Genomic DNA, 19,489 nt, shown 5'->3' with positions numbered 1-19,489 from the left:
CCTCCTATCCCCCATATGGGCCCTGGTCATTAATGACTTCCTATCCCCCATATGGGCCCTGAGTCATTGAGACTTCCTGATCCCCCTGACTATAACCCCTCATTAATGACCTCCTATCCCCCATATGGGCCCTGGTCAAATGTAGAATGAGTTGCCATTTGGGACACACAACCCCAGTGAAAATGAGTAGCATGAGTCCATGGACAGAATATATTACTAAGGTGTTTGAGACTTGAGACTTGCTGATCAGCCTGACTAACCCAACACCTTATTGAGACTTGTAGATGCCAACACCTTATTGAGACTTGTTGATCAGCCTGACTAACCCAACACCTTATTGAGACTTGTTGATCAGCCTGACTAACCCAACACCTTATTGAGACTTGTTGATCAGCCTGACTAACCCAACACCTTATTGAGACTTGTTGATCCCAACACCTTATTGAGACTTGCCGATCAGCCTGACTAACCCAACACCTTATTGAGACTTGTTGATCCCAACACCTTATTGAGACTTGTTGATCAGCCTGACTAACCCAACACCTTATTGAGGCTTGTTGATCCCAACACCTTATTGAGACTTGTTGATCAGCCTGACTAACCCAACACCTTATTGAGACTTGTTGATCCCAACACCTTATTGAGACTTGCTGATCAGTCTGACTAACCCAATAGCGTATGGCTCAAGAGGTTCAATAATATAATAACACCTACTAACCAACAGATAAAGTGCCAACAAGGAAAAAGTGGTCTCTGCTGAACGCAGAAGGCTACAGTCAAATTATCCTATATTTGGCCCAAATGACACCCTGTTCCCTATAAAGTGCACTACTTTTGAACTGGTCATTTAGGGTGCCATTTGGGATTTAGCCAGAAGGATATAATAATGTGTATTACATTCATTTAAATAAATTTAACTAAAGACAACAGGTCTCTCCCTAGACTAGTTACTGGTTACAGACAACAGGTCTCTCCCTAGACTAGTTACTGGTTACAGACAACATGTCTCTCCCTAGACTAGTTACTGGTTACAGACAACAGGTCTCTCCCTAGACTAGTTACTGGTTACAGACAACAGGTCTCTCCCTAGACTAGTTATAGGTTACAGACAACAGGTCTCTCCCTAGACTAGTTACTGGTTACAGACAACAGGTCTCTCCCTAGACTAGTTACTGGTTACAGACAACAGGTCTCTCCCTAGACTAGTTATAGGTTACAGACAACAGGTCTCTCCCTAGACTAGTTATAGGTTACAGACAACAGGTCTCTCCCTAGACTAGTTACAGACAACAGGTCTCTCCCTAGACTAGTTACTGGTTACAGACAACAGGTCTCTCCCTAGACTAGTTACTGGTTACAGACAACAGGTCTCTCCCTAGACTAGTTACTGGTTACAGACAACAGGTCTCTCCCTAGACTAGTTACTGGTTACAGACAACAGACTGCAACGCAGGGCTTGGTCAAGAGAAGTGTTGTGTAGGATGCCGTTTGAGGTGTGGCACTATGGAAAGCAGCGTCTGGGAGGTCAAGGGTCAAAGACCACCCAGGCAGAGGTCAAGGGTGGGTGACCTCACTCTCTTTAACAGTACTCAACATAGATGGGGCGGGATCTGACTGATGGGACAGGTTTCAACAGCCGGCGTCTGTGATTGGACAGCTATCCATTCACTCACTCCCTGTGGGGAATAACATTGCACTGTCTGTCAAATAAATATTCAACCTAGTCCACCCGGTTCTATTGAGAGAAAAGATCAGAACATTCCAGTTCCGTTGGAGAGAACAGATGAGAACATTCTGGTTACATTTAACACACCAGAACATTCTGGTTCTGTTGGAAGGAACACACCAGAACATTCCGGTTCTGTTGGGGTGAACAATTCAGAACATTCCAGTTACATTGGATAGAAAAAAATCAGAATATTCTGATTCTTTCCTCTGATGGCAATAAAGGCAAACTGGGGCAGAGACAAAACAAAAATGACTCTTTTATAGTCTCTTAACAGAGTACATCTTCAAAAGCACACAATGCCCATTTAAAAATAAAAAAAAACCTAGGTGGTATTTTGAGTCTGTTTGACGGAGGAGAGCAGATCTGATGGCCTTCTGACTTCCCACAAATTCTGCAAGATGAAGGGAATCTTGAAAACATCCAGACACCCGTTTAAAGGAGAGTTGAACAAACAGAGTTTGGGAAAAACAGTAAGAGTTGTTGGAAGGGATTTGTCCTGGAGAAGTCTTTAGTTAAGGGAAGGAGGAGTAACAGAAGGGATTTGTCCTGGAGAAGTCTTTAGTTAAGGGAGGGAGGAGTAACAGAAGGGATTTGTCCTGGAGAAGTCTTTAGTTAAGGGAAGGAGGAGTAACAGAAGGGATTTGTCCTGGAGAAGTCTTTAGTTAAGGGAGGGAGGAGTAACAGAAGGGATTTGTCCTGGAGAAGTCTTTAGTTAAGGGAGGGAGGAGTAACAGAAGGGATTTGTCCTGGAGAAGTCTTTAGTTAAGGGAAGGAGGAGTAACAGAAGGATTTGTCCTGGAGAAGTCTTTAGTTAAGGGAGGGAGGAGTAACAGAAGGGATTTGTCCTGGAGAAGTCTTTAGTTAAGGGAGGGATGGAGGGAGGAGTAACAGAAGGGATTTGTCCTGGAGAAGTCTTTAGTTAAGGGAGGGATGGAGGGAGGAGTAACAGGAGGGATTTGTCCTGGAGAAGTCTTTAGTTAAGGGAGGGATGGAGGGAGAAGTCTTTAGTTAGTAACAGAAGGGATTTGTCCTGGAGAAGTCTTTGGTTAAGGGAGGGATGGAGGGAGGAGTAACAGAAGGGATTTGTCCTGGAGAAGTCTTTAGTTAAGGGAGGGATGGAGGGAGGAGTAACAGGAGGGATTTGTCCTGGAGAAGTCTTTAGTTAAGGGAGGGATGGAGGGAGGAGTAACAGAAGGGATTTGTCCTGGAGAAGTCTTTAGTTAAGGGAGGGATGGAGGGAGGAGTAACAGAAGGGATTTGTCCTGGAGAAGTCTTTAGTTAAGGGAGGGAGGAGTAACAGAAGGGATTTGTCCTGGAGAAGTCTTTAGTTAAGGGAGGGAGGAGTAACAGAAGGGATTTGTCCTGGAGAAGTCTTTAGTTAAGGGAGGGATGAAGGGAGGAGTAACAGAAGGGATTTGTCCTGGAGAAGTCTTTAGTTAAGGGAGGGAGGAGTAACAGAAGGGATTTGTCCTGGAGAAGCAGCAGCATCAGGTTCAGTGGAGTGAATCCTTGACATATTCTGTAGTAGAGGGAGGGAGAAGAGGATGGATGGATGGTGAAGAGGAGGGAGGGAGGGAGGGAGGGAGGGAGGGAGGGAGGGAGGGAGGGAGGGAGGGAGGGAGGGAGGGAGGGAGGGAGGGAGGGAGGGAGGGAGGGAGGGAGGGAGGGAGGGAGGGAGGGAGGGAGGGAGGGAGGGAGGGAGGGAGGGAGGGAGGGAGGGAGGGAGGGGGAGGGAGGGAGGGAGGGAGGGAGGGAGGGAGGGAGGGAGGGAGGGAGGGAGAAGAGGAGGGAGGGAGAAGAGGAGGGAGGGAGAAGAGGGAGGGAGGGAGGGAGAAGAGGAGGGAGAAGAGGAGGGAGGGAGAAGAGGAGGGAGGGAGGGATGGATGGAGAAGTAGAGGGAGGGATGGATGGAGAAGTAGAGGGAGGGATGGATGGAGAAGTAGAGGGAGGGATGGATGGATGGAGGGAGAAGTAGAGGGAGGGATGGATGGAGGGAGAAGTAGAGGGAGGAAGGAGTGGAGGTAGAGTGCTCCCATAATTTATACACACTTATCAGAAACATTGATATCCTTAGAATTCTCCTCTCTCTCTCTGCTACCTCTTCCCTGCACAGCCTCCCGGTCGGAGGAGAGGAAGAGGGGGTTGGAGGAGGAGTTCTCTGTAAGGAGGGATGTTGTCTTTAAGCAACCTGTCCTCTCCCGTTCGCCCACTCAGACCAGTCCAGAGTCTTTAGCCATCTTGTAGAAGATTCCTCTCTTGGTGATGAGAGTGGAGGGAGAGTCAAACTCTGCCATCTCCCCTTTATCCAGGACCAGCACTCTGAAGGGAGGAGAGAGAGAGAGAGAGAGAAAAAGACCAGGTGTCTGTGTTTTCATATATTACCTGGTGTAGTCCATGATAGTATTGAGTCAGTATATATATTACCTGGTGTAATCCATGATAGTATTGAGTCAGTCTATATATTACCTGGTGTAGTCCATGATAGTATTGAGTCAGTCTATATATTACCTGGTGTAGTCCATGATAGTATTGAGTCAGTATATATATTACCTGGTGTAATCCATGATAGTATTGAGTCAGTCTATATATTACCTGGTGTAGTCCATGATAGTATTGAGTCAGTCTATATATTACCTGATGTAGTCCGTGATAGTACTGAGTCAGTCTATGCAGCTAACCGATCGCTGCAGCTGTACATAGTCTATTGGTAAATAGCCCACCCATTTTCACCTACCTCATCCCCATACTGTTTTTATTTATTTACTTTTCTGCTCTTTTGCACACCAATATCTCTACCTGTACATGACCATCTGATCATTTATCACTCCAGTGTTAATCTGCAAAATTGTAACTATTCGTCTACCTCCTCATGCCTTTTGCACACATTGTATATAGACTCCCCATTTGTTTTCTACTGTGTTATTGACTTGTTAATTGTTTATTCCATGTGTAACTCTGTGTTGTCTGTTCACACTGCTATGCTTTATCTTGGCCAGGTCGCAGTTGTAAATGAGAACTTGTTCTCAACTAGCCTACCTGGTTAAATAAAGGTGAAATAAAATAAAAAATAAAATATATTACCTGGTGTAGTCCATGATAGTATTGAGTCAGTCTATATATTACCTGGTGTAGTCCATGATAGTATTGAGTCAGTCTATATATTACCTGGTGTAGTCCATGATAGTATTGAGTCAGTCTATATATTACCTGGTGTAGTCCGTGATAGTATTGAGTCAGTCTATATATTACCTGGTGTAGTCCATGATAGTATTGAGTCAGTCTATATATTACCTGGTGTAGTCCATGATAGTATTGAGTCAGTCTATATATTACCTGGTGTAGTCCATGATAGTATTGAGTCAGTCTATATATTACCTGATGTAGTCCATGAGTCAGTCTCTATATATTACCTGGTGTAGTCCATGATAGTATTGAGTCAGTCTATATATTACCTGGTGTAGTCCATGATAGTATTGAGTCTGTGTGCGATGGTCAGGACAGTGCAGTCATCAAACTGGGTTCTGATGGTGGACTGGATCAGGTTGTCCGTCTCCAGGTCCACAGCAGCTGTGGCCTCATCCAGAACCAAGATCTTCGTCTTCCTCAGGAGGGCTCGGGCCAGACACACCAGCTGGCGCTGACCCAGACTGGAGAGAGATTGTGTTAATGAGAGAGAGAGAGAGGTAAGAAACGAGAAGGAGAGAGGTAAGGAGAGGAGGAGAGAGGAGAGAGGTAAGGAGAGGAGGAGAGAGGTAAGAAACGAGAAGGAGAGAGGAGAGAGGTAAGAAACGAGAAGGAGAGAGGAGGTAAGGAGAGGAGAGAGGTAAGGAGAGAGGTAAAGGAGAGAGGAGGAGAGATGTAAGAAACGAGAAGGAGAGAGGAGAGGGATAAGAAGAGAAGGAGAGAGGTAAGGAGAGGAGGAGAGAGGTAAGGAGAGGAGGAGAGAGGTAAAGAGAGAGGACAGAGGTAAGGAGAGGAGGAGAGAGGAGTGAAGTAAGGAGAGGAGAGAGTAAGAAGAGGAGGAGAGGTAAGGTGTACCTGAGGTTCTCTCCTCCCTCTGAACACTCGTGATTGAGTTTGTCCGGCAGGCCCGACACAAAGCTCTTGAGATGGGAGAGCTCCAGGGCTCTCCACACCTCCTCATCAGAGTAGCCATCGAAGGGGTCCAGATTCATCCTCAGAGACCCAGAGAACAACACTGGATCCTGGAGGGGGGAAGAGGGGGAGAGAGGGGGAGAGGGGGAAAGGAGGAAGGGGAGGGGAGGAGAGGGGTGAGGGAGGGAGAGGATAAATAAAGATATTTTAAATATAACATGTCTCCAGAAGAATGTGGGTCAGTTTGAGTGTGTCTGTAGGGCTGTGGGTGTGTACCTGTGGTATGATGGTGATCCTGGAGCGGAGTTCATGGAGACCCAGCGTAGCGATGTTAACTCCATCGATATGAATCTCTCCCTCACACGCCTCGATGATGCGGAACAATCCTAGAGTCAGAGAGGACTTCCCTGCTCCTGTACGACCAACGATACCCACCTGGAACAACAACAACAGTCACTACCCTGCTCCTGTACGACCTACTATACCCACCTGGAACAACTACAACAATAATCCCCGTCACTCAGCCTAATCCCCGTCACTCAGCCTAATCCCCGTCCAGCCTAATCCCCCGTCACTCAGCCTAATCCCCGTCACTCAGCCTAATCCCCGTCACTCAGCCTAATCCCCCCGTCACTCAGCCTAATCCCCCCTGTCACGCAGCCTAATCCCCCTGTCACGCAGCCTAATCCCCCCTGTCACGCAGCCTAATCCCCTCCTGTCACGCAGCCTAATCCCTCCTGTCACGCAGCCTAATCCCCCTGTCACGCAGCCTAATCCCCGTCACGCAGCCTAATCCCCCCGTCACGCAGCCTAATCCCCGTCACGCAGCCTAATCCCCCGTCACGCAGCCTAATCCCCGTCACTCAGCCTAACCCCGTCACGCAGCCTAATCCCCGTCACTCAGCCTAACCCCCCGTCACTCAGCCTAATCCCCGTCACTCAGCCTAATCCCCGTCACGCAGCCTAATCCCCCGTCACGCAGCCTAATCCCCCGTCACGCAGCCTAATCCCCGTCACGCAGCCTAATCCCCGTCACGCAGCCTAATCCCCCGTCACGCAGCCTAATCCCCGTCACTCAGCCTAATCCCCGTCACTCAGCCTAATCCCCGTCACTCAGCCTAATCCCCGTCACGCAGCCTAATCCCCGTCACGCAGCCTAATCCCCGTCACGCAGCCTAATCCCCGTCACGCAGCCTAATCCCCGTCACGCAGCCTAATCCCCCTTCACGCAGCCTAATCCCCCCGTCACGCAGCCTAATCCCCGTCACTCAGCCTAATCCCCGTCACTCAGCCTAATCCCCGTCACTCAGCCTAATCCCCCCTTCACTCAGCCTAATCCCCGTCACGCAGCCTAATCCCCGTCACTCAGCCTAATCCCCCGTCACGCAGCCTAATCCCCGTCACGCAGCCTAATCCCCGTCACGCATCCTAATCCCCGTCACGCATCCTAATCCCCGTCACGCATCCTAATCCCCGTCACGCAGCCTAATCCCCGTCACGCAGCCTAATCCCCGTCACGCAGCCTAATCCCCGTCACGCAGCCTAATCCCCGTCACTCAGCCTAATCCCCGTCACTCAGCCTAATCCCCGTCACTCAGCCTAATCCCCCCGTCACACAGCCTAATCCCCCGTCACACAGCCTAATCCCCCCGTCACGTAGCCTAATCCCCGTCACGTAGCCTAATCCCCCGTCACTTAGCCTAATCCCCGTCACTTAGCCTAATCCCCGTCACACAGCCTAATCCCCGTCACACAGCCTAATCCCCGTCACACAGCCTAATCCCCGTCACGTAGCCTAATCCCCCGTCACGCAGCCTAATCCCTCCAGTCACACAGCCCGTACCCCCCATAAAATACCTTCTCTCCTCCGTGGATGGCTACGGTGATGTTGCGTACTGCCAGTTCCTGGTCCTCTCTGTATCGCAGACCAAACCCTCTGATGTCTATGTTGCCTGCTGTGGGCCAGCCTGGAGGCAGAGACGATTGGTCATGTCTCCAGTCCGCCTGGGAGGGGACAAACAGTGGTATATACACCCACAGTCATACACACAGAGTTCCCGTGTACACAACTAAATAAATAAAATAACCGTCATAACTGTTTTAAAGACCAGCTGAGAAAGACCAGCTGACTGAAGGACAGTGTGGCAGGTCATATGTTATTTTATAGAAAGATCAGCTGACTGAAGGACAGTATGGCAGGTCATATGTTATTTTATAGAAAGACCAGCTGACTGAAGGACAGTAGGTCATATGTTATTTTATAGAAAGACCAGCTGACTGAAGGACAGTATGGCAGGTCATATGTTATTTTATAGGAGTAGAAAGACCAGCTGACTGAAGGACAGTATGGCAGGTCATATGTTATTTTATAGGAGTAGAAAGACCAGCTGACTGAAGGACAGTACGGCAGGTCATATGTTATTTTATAGGAGTAGAAAGACCAGCTGACTGAAGGACAGTATGGCAGGTCATATGTTATTTTATAGAAAGACCAGCTGACTGAAGGACAGTATGGCAGGTCATATGTTATTTTATAGAAAGACCAGCTGACTGAAGGACAGTATGGCAGGTCATATGTTATTTTATAGAAAGACCAGCTGACTGAAGGACAGTATGGCAGGTCATATGTTATTTTATAGAAAGACCAGCTGACTGAAGGACAGTATGCCAGGTCATATGTTATTTTATAGAAAGACCAGCTGACTGAAGGACAGTACGGCAGGTCATATGTTATTTTATAGAAAGACCAGCTGACTGAAGGACAGTACGGCAAGTCATATGTTATTTTATAGAAAGACCAGCTGACTGAAGGACAGTATGGCAGGTCATATTTTATTTTATAGAAAGACCAGCTGACTGAAGGACAGTATGGCAGGTCATATGTTATTTTATAGAAGTAGAAAGACCAGCTGACTGAAGGACAGTACGGCAGGTCATATGTTATTTTATAGAAAGACCAGCTGACTGAAGGACAGTACGGCAGGTCATATTTTATTTTATAGAAAGACCAGCTGACTGAAGGACAGTATGGCAGGTCATATGTTATTTTATAGAAGTAGAAAGACCAGCTGACTGAAGGACAGTACAGCAGGTCACATGTTATTTTATAGAAAGACCAGCTGACTGAAGGACAGTATGGCAGGTCATATGTTATTTTATAGAAAGACCAGCTGACTGAAGGACAGTATGGCAGGTCATATGTTATTTTATAGAAAGACCAGCTGACTGAAGGACAGTACGGCAGGTCATATGTTATTTTATAGAAAGACCAGCTGACTGAAGGACAGTATGGCAGGTCATATGTTATTTTATAGAAAGACCAGCTGACTGAAGGACAGTATGGCAGGTCATATGTTATTTTATAGAAAGACCAGCTGACTGAAGGACAGTATGGCAGGTCATATGTTATTTTATAGAAGTAGAAAGACCAGCTGACTGAAGGACAGTACGGCAGGTCACATGTTATTTTATAGAAAGACCAGCTGACTGAAGGACAGTATGGCAGGTCATATGTTATTTTATAGAAAGACCAGCTGACTGAAGGACAGTATGGCAGGTCATATTTTATTTTATAGAAAGACCAGCTGACTGAAGGACAGTATGGCAGGTCATATTTTATTTTATAGAAAGACCAGCTGACTGAAGGACAGTACGGCAGGTCATATTTTATTTTATAGAAAGACCAGCTGACTGAAGGACAGTATGGCAGGTCATATGTTATTTTATAGGAGTAGAAAGACCAGCTGACTGAAGGACAGTACGGCAGGTCATATGTTATTTTATAGGAAGAAAGACCAGCTGACTGAAGGACAGTATGGCAGGTCATATGTTATTTTATAGAAAGACCAGCTGACTGAAGGACAGTATGGCAGGTCATATGTTATTTTATAGAAAGACCAGCTGACTGAAGGACAGTATGGCAGGTCATATGTTATTTTATAGAAGTAGAAAGACCAGCTGACTGAAGGACAGTACAGCAGGTCACATGTTATTTTATAGAAAGACCAGCTGACTGAAGGACAGTATGGCAGGTCATATGTTATTTTATAGAAAGACCAGCTGACTGAAGGACAGTATGGCAGGTCATATGTTATTTTATAGAAAGACCAGCTGACTGAAGGACAGTATGGCAGGTCATATGTTATTTTATAGAAGTAGAAAGACCAGCTGACTGAAGGACAGTACAGCAGGTCATATTTATTTTATAGAAAGACCAGCTGACTGAAGGACAGTATGGCAGGTCATATGTTATTTTATAGAAAGACCAGCTGACTGAAGGACAGTATGGCAGGTCATATTTTATTTTATAGAAAGACCAGCTGACTGAAGGACAGTATGGCAGGTCATATGTTATTTTATAGAAGTAGAAAGACCAGCTGACTGAAGGACAGTACGGCAGGTCATATGTTATTTTATAGAAAGACCAGCTGCCTGAAGGACAGTATGCCAGGTCATATGTTATTTTATAGAAAGACCAGCTGACTGAAGGACAGTATGGCAGGTCATATGTTATTTTATAGAAAGACCAGCTGACTGAAGGACAGTACGGCAGGTCATATGTTATTTTATAGAAAGACCAGCTGACTGAAGGACAGTATGGCAGGTCATATTTTATTTTATAGAAAGACCAGCTGACTGAAGGACAGTATGGCAGGTCATATGTTATTTTATAGAAAGACCAGCTGACTGAAGGACAGTATGGCAGGTCATATGTTATTTTATAGAAGTAGAAAGACCAGCTGACTGAAGGACAGTACAGCAGGTCACATGTTATTTTATAGAAAGACCAGCTGACTGAAGGACAGTATGGCAGGTCATATTTTATTTTATAGAAAGACCAGCTGACTGAAGGACAGTATGGCAGGTCATATGTTATTTTTATAGAAAGACCAGCTGACTGAAGGACAGTATGGCAGGTCATATGTTATTTTATAGAAGTAGAAAGACCAGCTGACTGAAGGACAGTATGGCAGGTCATATGTTATTTTATAGAAAGACCAGCTGACTGAAGGACAGTATGGCAGGTCATATGTTATTTTATAGGAGTAGAAAGACCAGCTGACTGAAGGACAGTATGGCAGGTCATATGTTATTTTATAGGAGTAGAAAGACCAGCTGACTGAAGGACAGTATGGCAGGTCATATGTTATTTTATAGAAAGACCAGCTGACTGAAGGACAGTATGGCAGGTCATATGTTATTTTATAGAAAGACCAGCTGACTGAAGGACAGTATGGCAGGTCATATGTTATTTTATAGAAGAAAGACCAGCTGACTGAAGGACAGTATGGCAGGTCATATGTTATTTTATAGAAAGACCAGCTGACTGAAGGACAGTATTGCAGGTCATATGTTATTTTATAGAAAGACCAGCTGACTGAAGGACAGTATGGCAGGTCATATGTTATTTTATAGAAGTAGAAAGACCAGCTGACTGAAGGACAGTACAGCAGGTCATATGTTATTTTATAGAAAGACCAGCTGACTGAAGGACAGTATGGCAGGTCATATGTTATTTTATAGAAAGACCAGCTGACTGAAGGACAGTATGGCAGGTCATATGTTATTTTATAGAAGTAGAAAGACCAGCTGACTGAAGGACAGTACAGCAGGTCATATTTTATTTTATAGAAAGACCAGCTGACTGAAGGACAGTATGGCAGGTCATATGTTATTTTATAGAAAGACCAGCTGACTGAAGGACAGTATGGCAGGTCATATTTTATTTTATAGAAAGACCAGCTGACTGAAGGACAGTATGGCAGGTCATATGTTATTTTATAGAAGTAGAAAGACCAGCTGACTGAAGGACAGTACGGCAGGTCATATGTTATTTTATAGAAAGACCAGCTGACTGAAGGACAGTATGCCAGGTCATATGTTATTTTATAGAAAGACCAGCTGACTGAAGGACAGTACGGCAGGTCATATGTTATTTTATAGAAAGACCAGCTGACTGAAGGACAGTATGGCAGGTCATATGTTATTTTATAGAAAGACCAGCTGACTGAAGGACAGTATGGCAGGTCATATTTTATTTTATAGAAAGAAAGACCAGCTGACTGAAGGACAGTATGGCAGGTCATATGTTATTTTATAGAAAGACCAGCTGACTGAAGGACAGTATGGCAGGTCATATGTTATTTTATAGGAGTAGAAAGACCAGCTGACTGAAGGACAGTACGGCAGGTCATATGTTATTTTATAGAAAAAGACCAGCTGACTGAAGGACAGTATGGCAGGTCATATGTTATTTTATAGAAAGACCAGCTGACTGAAGGACAGTATGGCAGGTCATATGTTATTTTATAGAAAGACCAGCTGACTGAAGGACAGTATGGCAGGTCATATGTTATTTTATAGGAGTAGAAAGACCAGCTGACTGAAGGACAGTATGGCAGGTCATATGTTATTTTATAGAAAGACCAGCTGACTGAAGGACAGTATTGCAGGTCATATGTTATTTGATAGAAAGACCAGCTGACTGAAGGACAGTATGGCAGGTCATATGTTATTTTATAGAAGTAGAAAGACCAGCTGACTGAAGGACAGTACAGCAGGTCACATGTTATTTTATAGAAAGACCAGCTGACTGAAGGACAGTATGGCAGGTCATATGTTATTTTATAGAAAGACCAGCTGACTGAAGGACAGTATGGCAGGTCATATGTTATTTTATAGAAAGACCAGCTGACTGAAGGACAGTACAGCAGGTCACATTTTATTTTATAGAAAGACCAGCTGACTGAAGGACAGTATGGCAGGTCATATGCTATTTTATAGAAAGACCAGCTGACTGAAGGAAAGTATGGCAGGTCATATTTTATTTTATAGAAAGACCAGCTGACTGAAGGACAGTATGGCAGGTCATATGTTATTTTATAGAAGTAGAAAGACCAGCTGACTGAAGGACAGTACGGCAGGTCATATGTTATTTTATAGAAAGACCAGCTGCCTGAAGGACAGTATGCCAGGTCATATGTTATTTTATAGAAAGACCAGCTGACTGAAGGACAGTACGGCAGGTCATATGTTATTTTATAGAAAGACCAGCTGACTGAAGGACAGTATCATATGTTATTTTATAGAAAGACCAGCTGACTGAAGGACAGTACGGCAGGTCATATTTTATTTTATAGAAAGACCAGCTGACTGAAGGACAGTATGGCAGGTCATATTTTATTTTATAGAAAGACCAGCTGACTGAAGGACAGTATGGCAGGTCATATGTTATTTTATAGAAAGACCAGCTGACTGAAGGACAGTATGGCAGGTCATATGTTATTTTATAGAAGTAGAAAGACCAGCTGACTGAAGGACAGTACGGCAGGTCACATGTTATTTCATAGAAAGACCAGCTGACTGAAGGACAGTATGGCAGGTCATATGTGATTTTATAGAAAGACCAGCTGACTGAAGGACAGTATGGCAGGTCATATTTTATTTTATAGAAAGACCAGCTGACTGAAGGACAGTATGGCAGGTCATATGTTATTTTATAGGAGTAGAAAGACCAGCTGACTGAAGGACAGTATGGCAGGTCATATGTTATTTTATAGGAGTAGAAAGACCAGCTGACTGAAGGACAGTACGGCAGGTCATATGTTATTTTATAGGAGTAGAAAGACCAGCTGACTGAAGGACAGTATGGCAGGTCATATGTTATTTTATAGAAAGACCAGCTGACTGAAGGACAGTATGGCAGGTCATATGTTATTTTATAGGAGTAGAAAGACCAGCTGACTGAAGGACAGTATGGCAGGTCATATGTTATTTTATAGGAGTAGAAAGACCAGCCTACTGAAGGACAGTATGGCAGGCCATATGTTATTTTATAGAAGTAGAAAGACCAGCTGACTGAAGGACAGTACGGCAGGTCACATGTTATTTTATAGAAAGACCAGCTGACTGAAGGACAGTATTGCAGGTCATATGTTATTTGATAGAAAGACCAGCTGACTGAAGGACAGTATGGCAGGTCATATGTTATTTTATAGAAGTAGAAAGACCAGCTGACTGAAGGACAGTACAGCAGGTCACATTTTATTTTATAGAAAGACCAGCTGACTGAAGGACAGTATGGCAGGTCATATGTTATTTTATAGAAAGACCAGCTGACTGAAGGACAATATGGCAGGTCATATGTTATTTTATAGAAAGACCAGCTGACTGAAGGACAGTATGGCAGGTCATATGTTATTTTATAGAAGTAGAAAGACCAGCTGACTGAAGGACAGTACAGCAGGTCACATTTTATTTTATAGAAAGACCAGCTGACTGAAGGACAGTATGCCAGGTCATATGTTATTTTATAGAAAGACCAGCTGACTGAAGGACAGTACGGCAGGTCATCATGTTATTTTATAGAAAGACCAGCTGACTGAAGGACAGTACGGCAGGTCATATGTTATTTTATAGAAAGACCAGCTGACTGAAGGACAGTATGGCAGGTCATATTTTATTTTATAGAAAGACCAGCTGACTGAAGGACAGTATGGCAGGTCATATGTTATTTTATAGAAGTAGAAAGACCAGCTGACTGAAGGACAGTACAGCAGGTCACATGTTATTTTATAGAAAGACCAGCTGACTGAAGGACAGTATGGCAGGTCATATTTTATTTTATAGAAAGACCAGCTGACTGAAGGACAGTATGGCAGGTCATATGTTATTTTATAGAAAGACCAGCTGACTGAAGGACAGTATGGCAGGTCATATGTTATTTTATAGTAAGACCAGCTGACTGAAGGACAGTACGGCAGGTCATATGTTATTTTATAGAAAGACCAGCTGACTGAAGGACAGTATGGCAGGTCATATGTTATTTTATAGAAGTAGAAAGACCAGCTGACTGAAGGACAGTAGAGCAGGTCACATTTTATTTTATAGAAAGACCAGCTGACTGAAGGACAGTATGGCAGGTCATATGTTATTTTATAGAAAGACCAGCTGACTGAAGGACAGTATGGCAGGTCATATTTTATTTTATAGAAAGACCAGCTGACTGAAGGACAGTATGGCAGGTCATATGTTATTTTATAGAAGTAGAAAGACCAGCTGACTGAAGGACAGTACGGCAGGTCATATGTTATTTTATAGTAAGACCAGATGACTGAAGGACAGTACGGCAGGTCACATTTTATTTTATAGAAAGACCAGCTGACTGAAGGACAGTATGGCAGGTCATATGTTATTTTATAGGAGTAGAAAGACCAGCTGACTGAAGGACAGTACGGCAGGTCATATGTTATTTTATAGGAGTAGAAAGACCAGCTGACTGAAGGACAGTATGGCAGGTCATATGTTATTTTATAGAAAGACCAGCTGACTGAAGGACAGTATGGCAGGTCATATGTTATTTTATAGAAAGACCAGCTGACTGAAGGACAGTATGGCAGGTCATATGTTATTTTATAGAAGTAGAAAGACCAGCTGACTGAAGGACATTACGGCAGGTCACATGTTATTTCATAGAAAGACCAGCTGACTGAAGGACAGTATGGCAGGTCATATGTTATTTTATAGGAGTAGAAAGACCAGCTGACTGAAGGACAGTACGGCAGGTCATATGTTATTTTATAGGAGTAGAAAGACCAGCTGACGGAAGGACAGTATGGCAGGTCATATGTTATTTTATAGAAAGACCAGCTGACTGAAGGACAGTATGGCAGGTCATATGTTATTTTATAGAAAGACCAGCTGACTGAAGGACAGTATGGCAGGTCATATGTTATTTTATAGGAGTAGAAAGACCAGCTGACTGAAGGACAGTACGGCAGGTCACATGTTATTTTATAGAAAGACCAGCTGACTGAAGGACAGTATTGCAGGTCATATGTTATTTGATAGAAAGACCAGCTGACTGAAGGACAGTATGGCAGGTCATATGTTATTTTATAGAAGTAGAAAGACCAGCTGACTGAAGGACAGTACAGCAGGTCACATGTTATTTTATAGAAAGACCAGCTGACTGAAGGACAGTATGGCAGGTCATATGTTATTTTATAGAAAGACCAGCTGACTGAAGGACAGTATGGCAGGTCATATGTTATTTTATAGAAAGACCAGCTGACTGAAGGACAGTATGGCAGGTCATATGTTATTTTATAGAAGTAGAAAGACCAGCTGACTGAAGGACAGTACAGCAGGTCACATTTTATTTTATAGAAAGACCAGCTGACTGAAGGACAGTATGGCAGGTCATATGTTATTTTATAGAAAGACCAGCTGACTGAAGGACAGTATGGCAGGTCATATTTTATTTTATAGAAAGACCAGCTGACTGAAGGACAGTATGGCAGGTCATATGTTATTTTATAGAAGTAGAAAGACCAGCTGACTGAAGGACAGTACGGCAGGTCATATGTTATTTTATAGAAAGACCAGCTGCCTGAAGGACAGTATGCCAGGTCATATGTTATTTTATAGAAAGACCAGCTGACTGAAGGACAGTACGGCAGGTCATATGTTATTTTATAGAAAGACCAGCTGACTGAAGGACAGTACGGCAGGTCATATGTTATTTTATAGAAAGACCAGCTGACTGAAGGACAGTACGGCAGGTCATATTTTATTTTATAGAAAGACCAGCTGACTGAAGGACAGTATGGCAGGTCATATGTTATTTTATAGAAAGACCAGCTGACTGAAGGACAGTATGGCAGGTCATATGTTATTTTATAGAAGTAGAAAGACCAGCTGACTGAAGGACAGTACAGCAGGTCACATGTTATTTTATAGAAAGACCAGCTGACTGAAGGACAGTATGGCAGGTCATATGTTATTTTATAGAAAGACCAGCTGACTGAAGGACAGTATGGCAGGTCATATGTTATTTTATAGAAAGACCAGCTGACTGAAGGACAGTATGGCAGGTCATATGTTATTTTATAGAAGTAGAAAGACCAGCTGACTGAAGGACAGTACAGCAGGTCACATTTTATTTTATAGAAAGACCAGCTGACTGAAGGACAGTATGGCAGGTCATATGTTATTTTATAGAAAGACCAGCTGACTGAAGGACAGTATGGCAGGTCATATTTTATTTTATAGAAAGACCAGCTGACTGAAGGACAGTATGGCAGGTCATATGTTATTTTATAGAAGTAGAAAGACCAGCTGACTGAAGGACAGTACGGCAGGTCATATGTTATTTTATAGAAAGACCAGCTGCCTGAAGGACAGTATGCCAGGTCATATGTTATTTTATAGAAAGACCAGCTGACTGAAGGACAGTACGGCAGGTCATATGTTATTTTATAGAAAGACCAGCTGACTGAAGGACAGTACGGCAGGTCATATGTTATTTTATAGAAAGACCAGCTGACTGAAGGACAGTACGGCAGGTCATATTTTATTTTATAGAAAGACCAGCTGACTGAAGGACAGTATGGCAGGTCATATGTTATTTTATAGAAAGACCAGCTGACTGAAGGACAGTATGGCAGGTCATATGTTATTTTATAGAAGTAGAAAGACCAGCTGACTGAAGGACAGTACAGCAGGTCACATGTTATTTTATAGAAAGACCAGCTGACTGAAGGACAGTATGGCAGGTCATATTTTATTTTATAGAAAGACCAGCTGACTGAAGGACAGTATGGCAGGTCATATGTTATTTTATAGAAAGACCAGCTGACTGAAGGACAGTATGGCAGGTCATATGTTATTTTATAGAAGTAGAAAGACCAGCTGACTGAAGGACAGTACGGCAGGTCATATGTTATTTTATAGAAAGACCAGCTGACTGAAGGACAGTATGCCAGGTCATATGTTATTTTATAGAAGTAGAAAGACCAGCTGACTGAAGGACAGTATGGCAGGTCATATGTTATTTTATAGAAGTAGAAAGACCAGCTGACTGAAGGACAGTACGGCAGGTCACATTTTATTTTATAGAAAGACCAGCTGACTGAAGGACAGTATGGCAGGTCATATGTTATTTTATAGAAAGACCAGCTGACTGAAGGACAGTACGGCAGGTCATATGTTATTTTATAGAAAGACCAGCTGACTGAAGGACAGTATGGCAGGTCATATGTTATTTTATAGAAAGACCAGCTGACTGAAGGACAGTATGGCAGGTGATACGTTATTTTATAGAAGTAGAAAGACCAGCTGACTGAAGGACAGTATGGCAGGTCATATGTTATTTTATAGAAGTAGAAAGACCAGCTGACTGAAGGACAGTATGGCAGGTCATATGTTATTTTATAGGAGTAGAAAGACCAGCTGACTGAAGGACAGTACGGCAGGTCATATGTTATTTTATAGAAAGACCAGCTGACTGAAGGACAGTACGGCAGGTCATATGTTATTTTATAGAAAGACCAGCTGACTGAAGGACAGTATGGCAGGTCATATTTTATTTTATAGAAAGACCAGCTGACTGAAGGACAGTATGGCAGGTCATATGTTATTTTATAGAAGTAGAAAGACCAGCTGACTGAAGGACAGTATGGCGGGTCATATGTTATTTTATAGAAAGACCAGCTGACTGAAGGACAGTATGGCAGGTCATATGTTATTTTATAGAAAGACCAGCTGACTGAAGGACAGTCTGGCAGGTCATATGTTATTTTATAGGAGTAGAAAGACCAGCTGACTGAAGGACAGTATGGCAGGTCATATGTTATTTTATAGGAGTAGAAAGACCAGCTGACGGAAGGACAGTATGGCAGGTCATATGTTATTTTATAGAAAGACCAGCTGACTGAAGGACAGTATGGCAGGTCATATGTTATTTTATAGAAAGACCAGCTGACTGAAGGACAGTATGGCAGGTCATATGTTATTTTATAGAAAGACCAGCTGACTGAAGGACAGTACGGCAGGTCATATGTTATTTTATAGAAAGACCAGCTGACTGAAGGACAGTATGGCAGGTCATATGTTGATTTATAGAAAGACCAGCTGACTGAAGGACAGTATGGCAGGTCATATGTTATTTTATAGAAGTAGAAAGACCAGCTGACTGAAGGACAGTACGGCAGGTCACATGTTATTTCATAGAAAGACCAGCTGACTGAAGGACAGTATGGCAGGTCATATGTGATTTTATAGAAAGACCAGCTGACTGAGGACAGTATGGCAGGTCATATTTTATTTTATAGAAAGACCAGCTGACTGAAGGACAGTACGGCAGGTCATATGTTATTTTATAGGAGTAGAAAGACCAGCTGACTGAAGGACAGTATATGGCAGGTCATATGTTATTTTATAGAAAGACCAGCTGACTGAAGGACAGTATGGCAGGTCATATGTTATTTTATAGAAAGACCAGCTGACTGAAGGACAGTATGGCAGGTCATATGTTATTTTATAGGAGTAGAAAGACCAGCTGACTGAAGGACGTATGGCAGGTCATATGTTATTTTATAGGAGTAGAAAGACAAGCTGACGGAAGGACAGTATGGCAGGTCATATGTTATTTTATAGAAAGACCAGCTGACTGAAGGACAGTATGGCAGGTCATATGTTATTTTATAGAAGTAGAAAGACCAGCTGACTGAAGGACAGTATGGCAGGTCATATGTTATTTTATAGAAGTAGAAAGACCAGCTGACTGAAGGACAGTACGGCAGGTCACATTTTATTTTATAGAAAGACCAGCTGACTGAAGGACAGTATGGCAGGTCATATGTTATTTTATAGAAAGACCAGCTG

General features: G+C 43.4%; 1 protein-coding gene across 1 annotated transcript in view; it reads right to left on the bottom strand.

Moving 5' to 3' along the window:
* Positions 1-3,796: 3,796 nt before the first annotated feature.
* The window catches only part of abcc1 (ATP-binding cassette, sub-family C (CFTR/MRP), member 1), a gene marked incomplete at its 5' end in the record, with an annotated part of 45,048 nt that continues 29,355 nt past the window's right edge, over positions 3,797-19,489 (bottom strand). The window contains 5 exon segments of the mRNA XM_042313614.1: positions 3,797-4,048; positions 5,182-5,376; positions 5,768-5,934; positions 6,101-6,259; positions 7,682-7,828. Of these exon segments, the coding sequence (XP_042169548.1) occupies positions 3,940-4,048; positions 5,182-5,376; positions 5,768-5,934; positions 6,101-6,259; positions 7,682-7,828 (777 nt within the window).

Source organism: Oncorhynchus tshawytscha, unplaced genomic scaffold (genome assembly GCF_018296145.1).
Source record: "Oncorhynchus tshawytscha isolate Ot180627B unplaced genomic scaffold, Otsh_v2.0 Un_contig_17244_pilon_pilon, whole genome shotgun sequence".
NCBI classification, from domain to species: domain Eukaryota; kingdom Metazoa; phylum Chordata; class Actinopteri; order Salmoniformes; family Salmonidae; genus Oncorhynchus; species Oncorhynchus tshawytscha.
The sequence above is the reverse complement of the archived record's forward strand: the minus strand, read 5'-3'. Positions and strand labels throughout refer to the sequence as shown.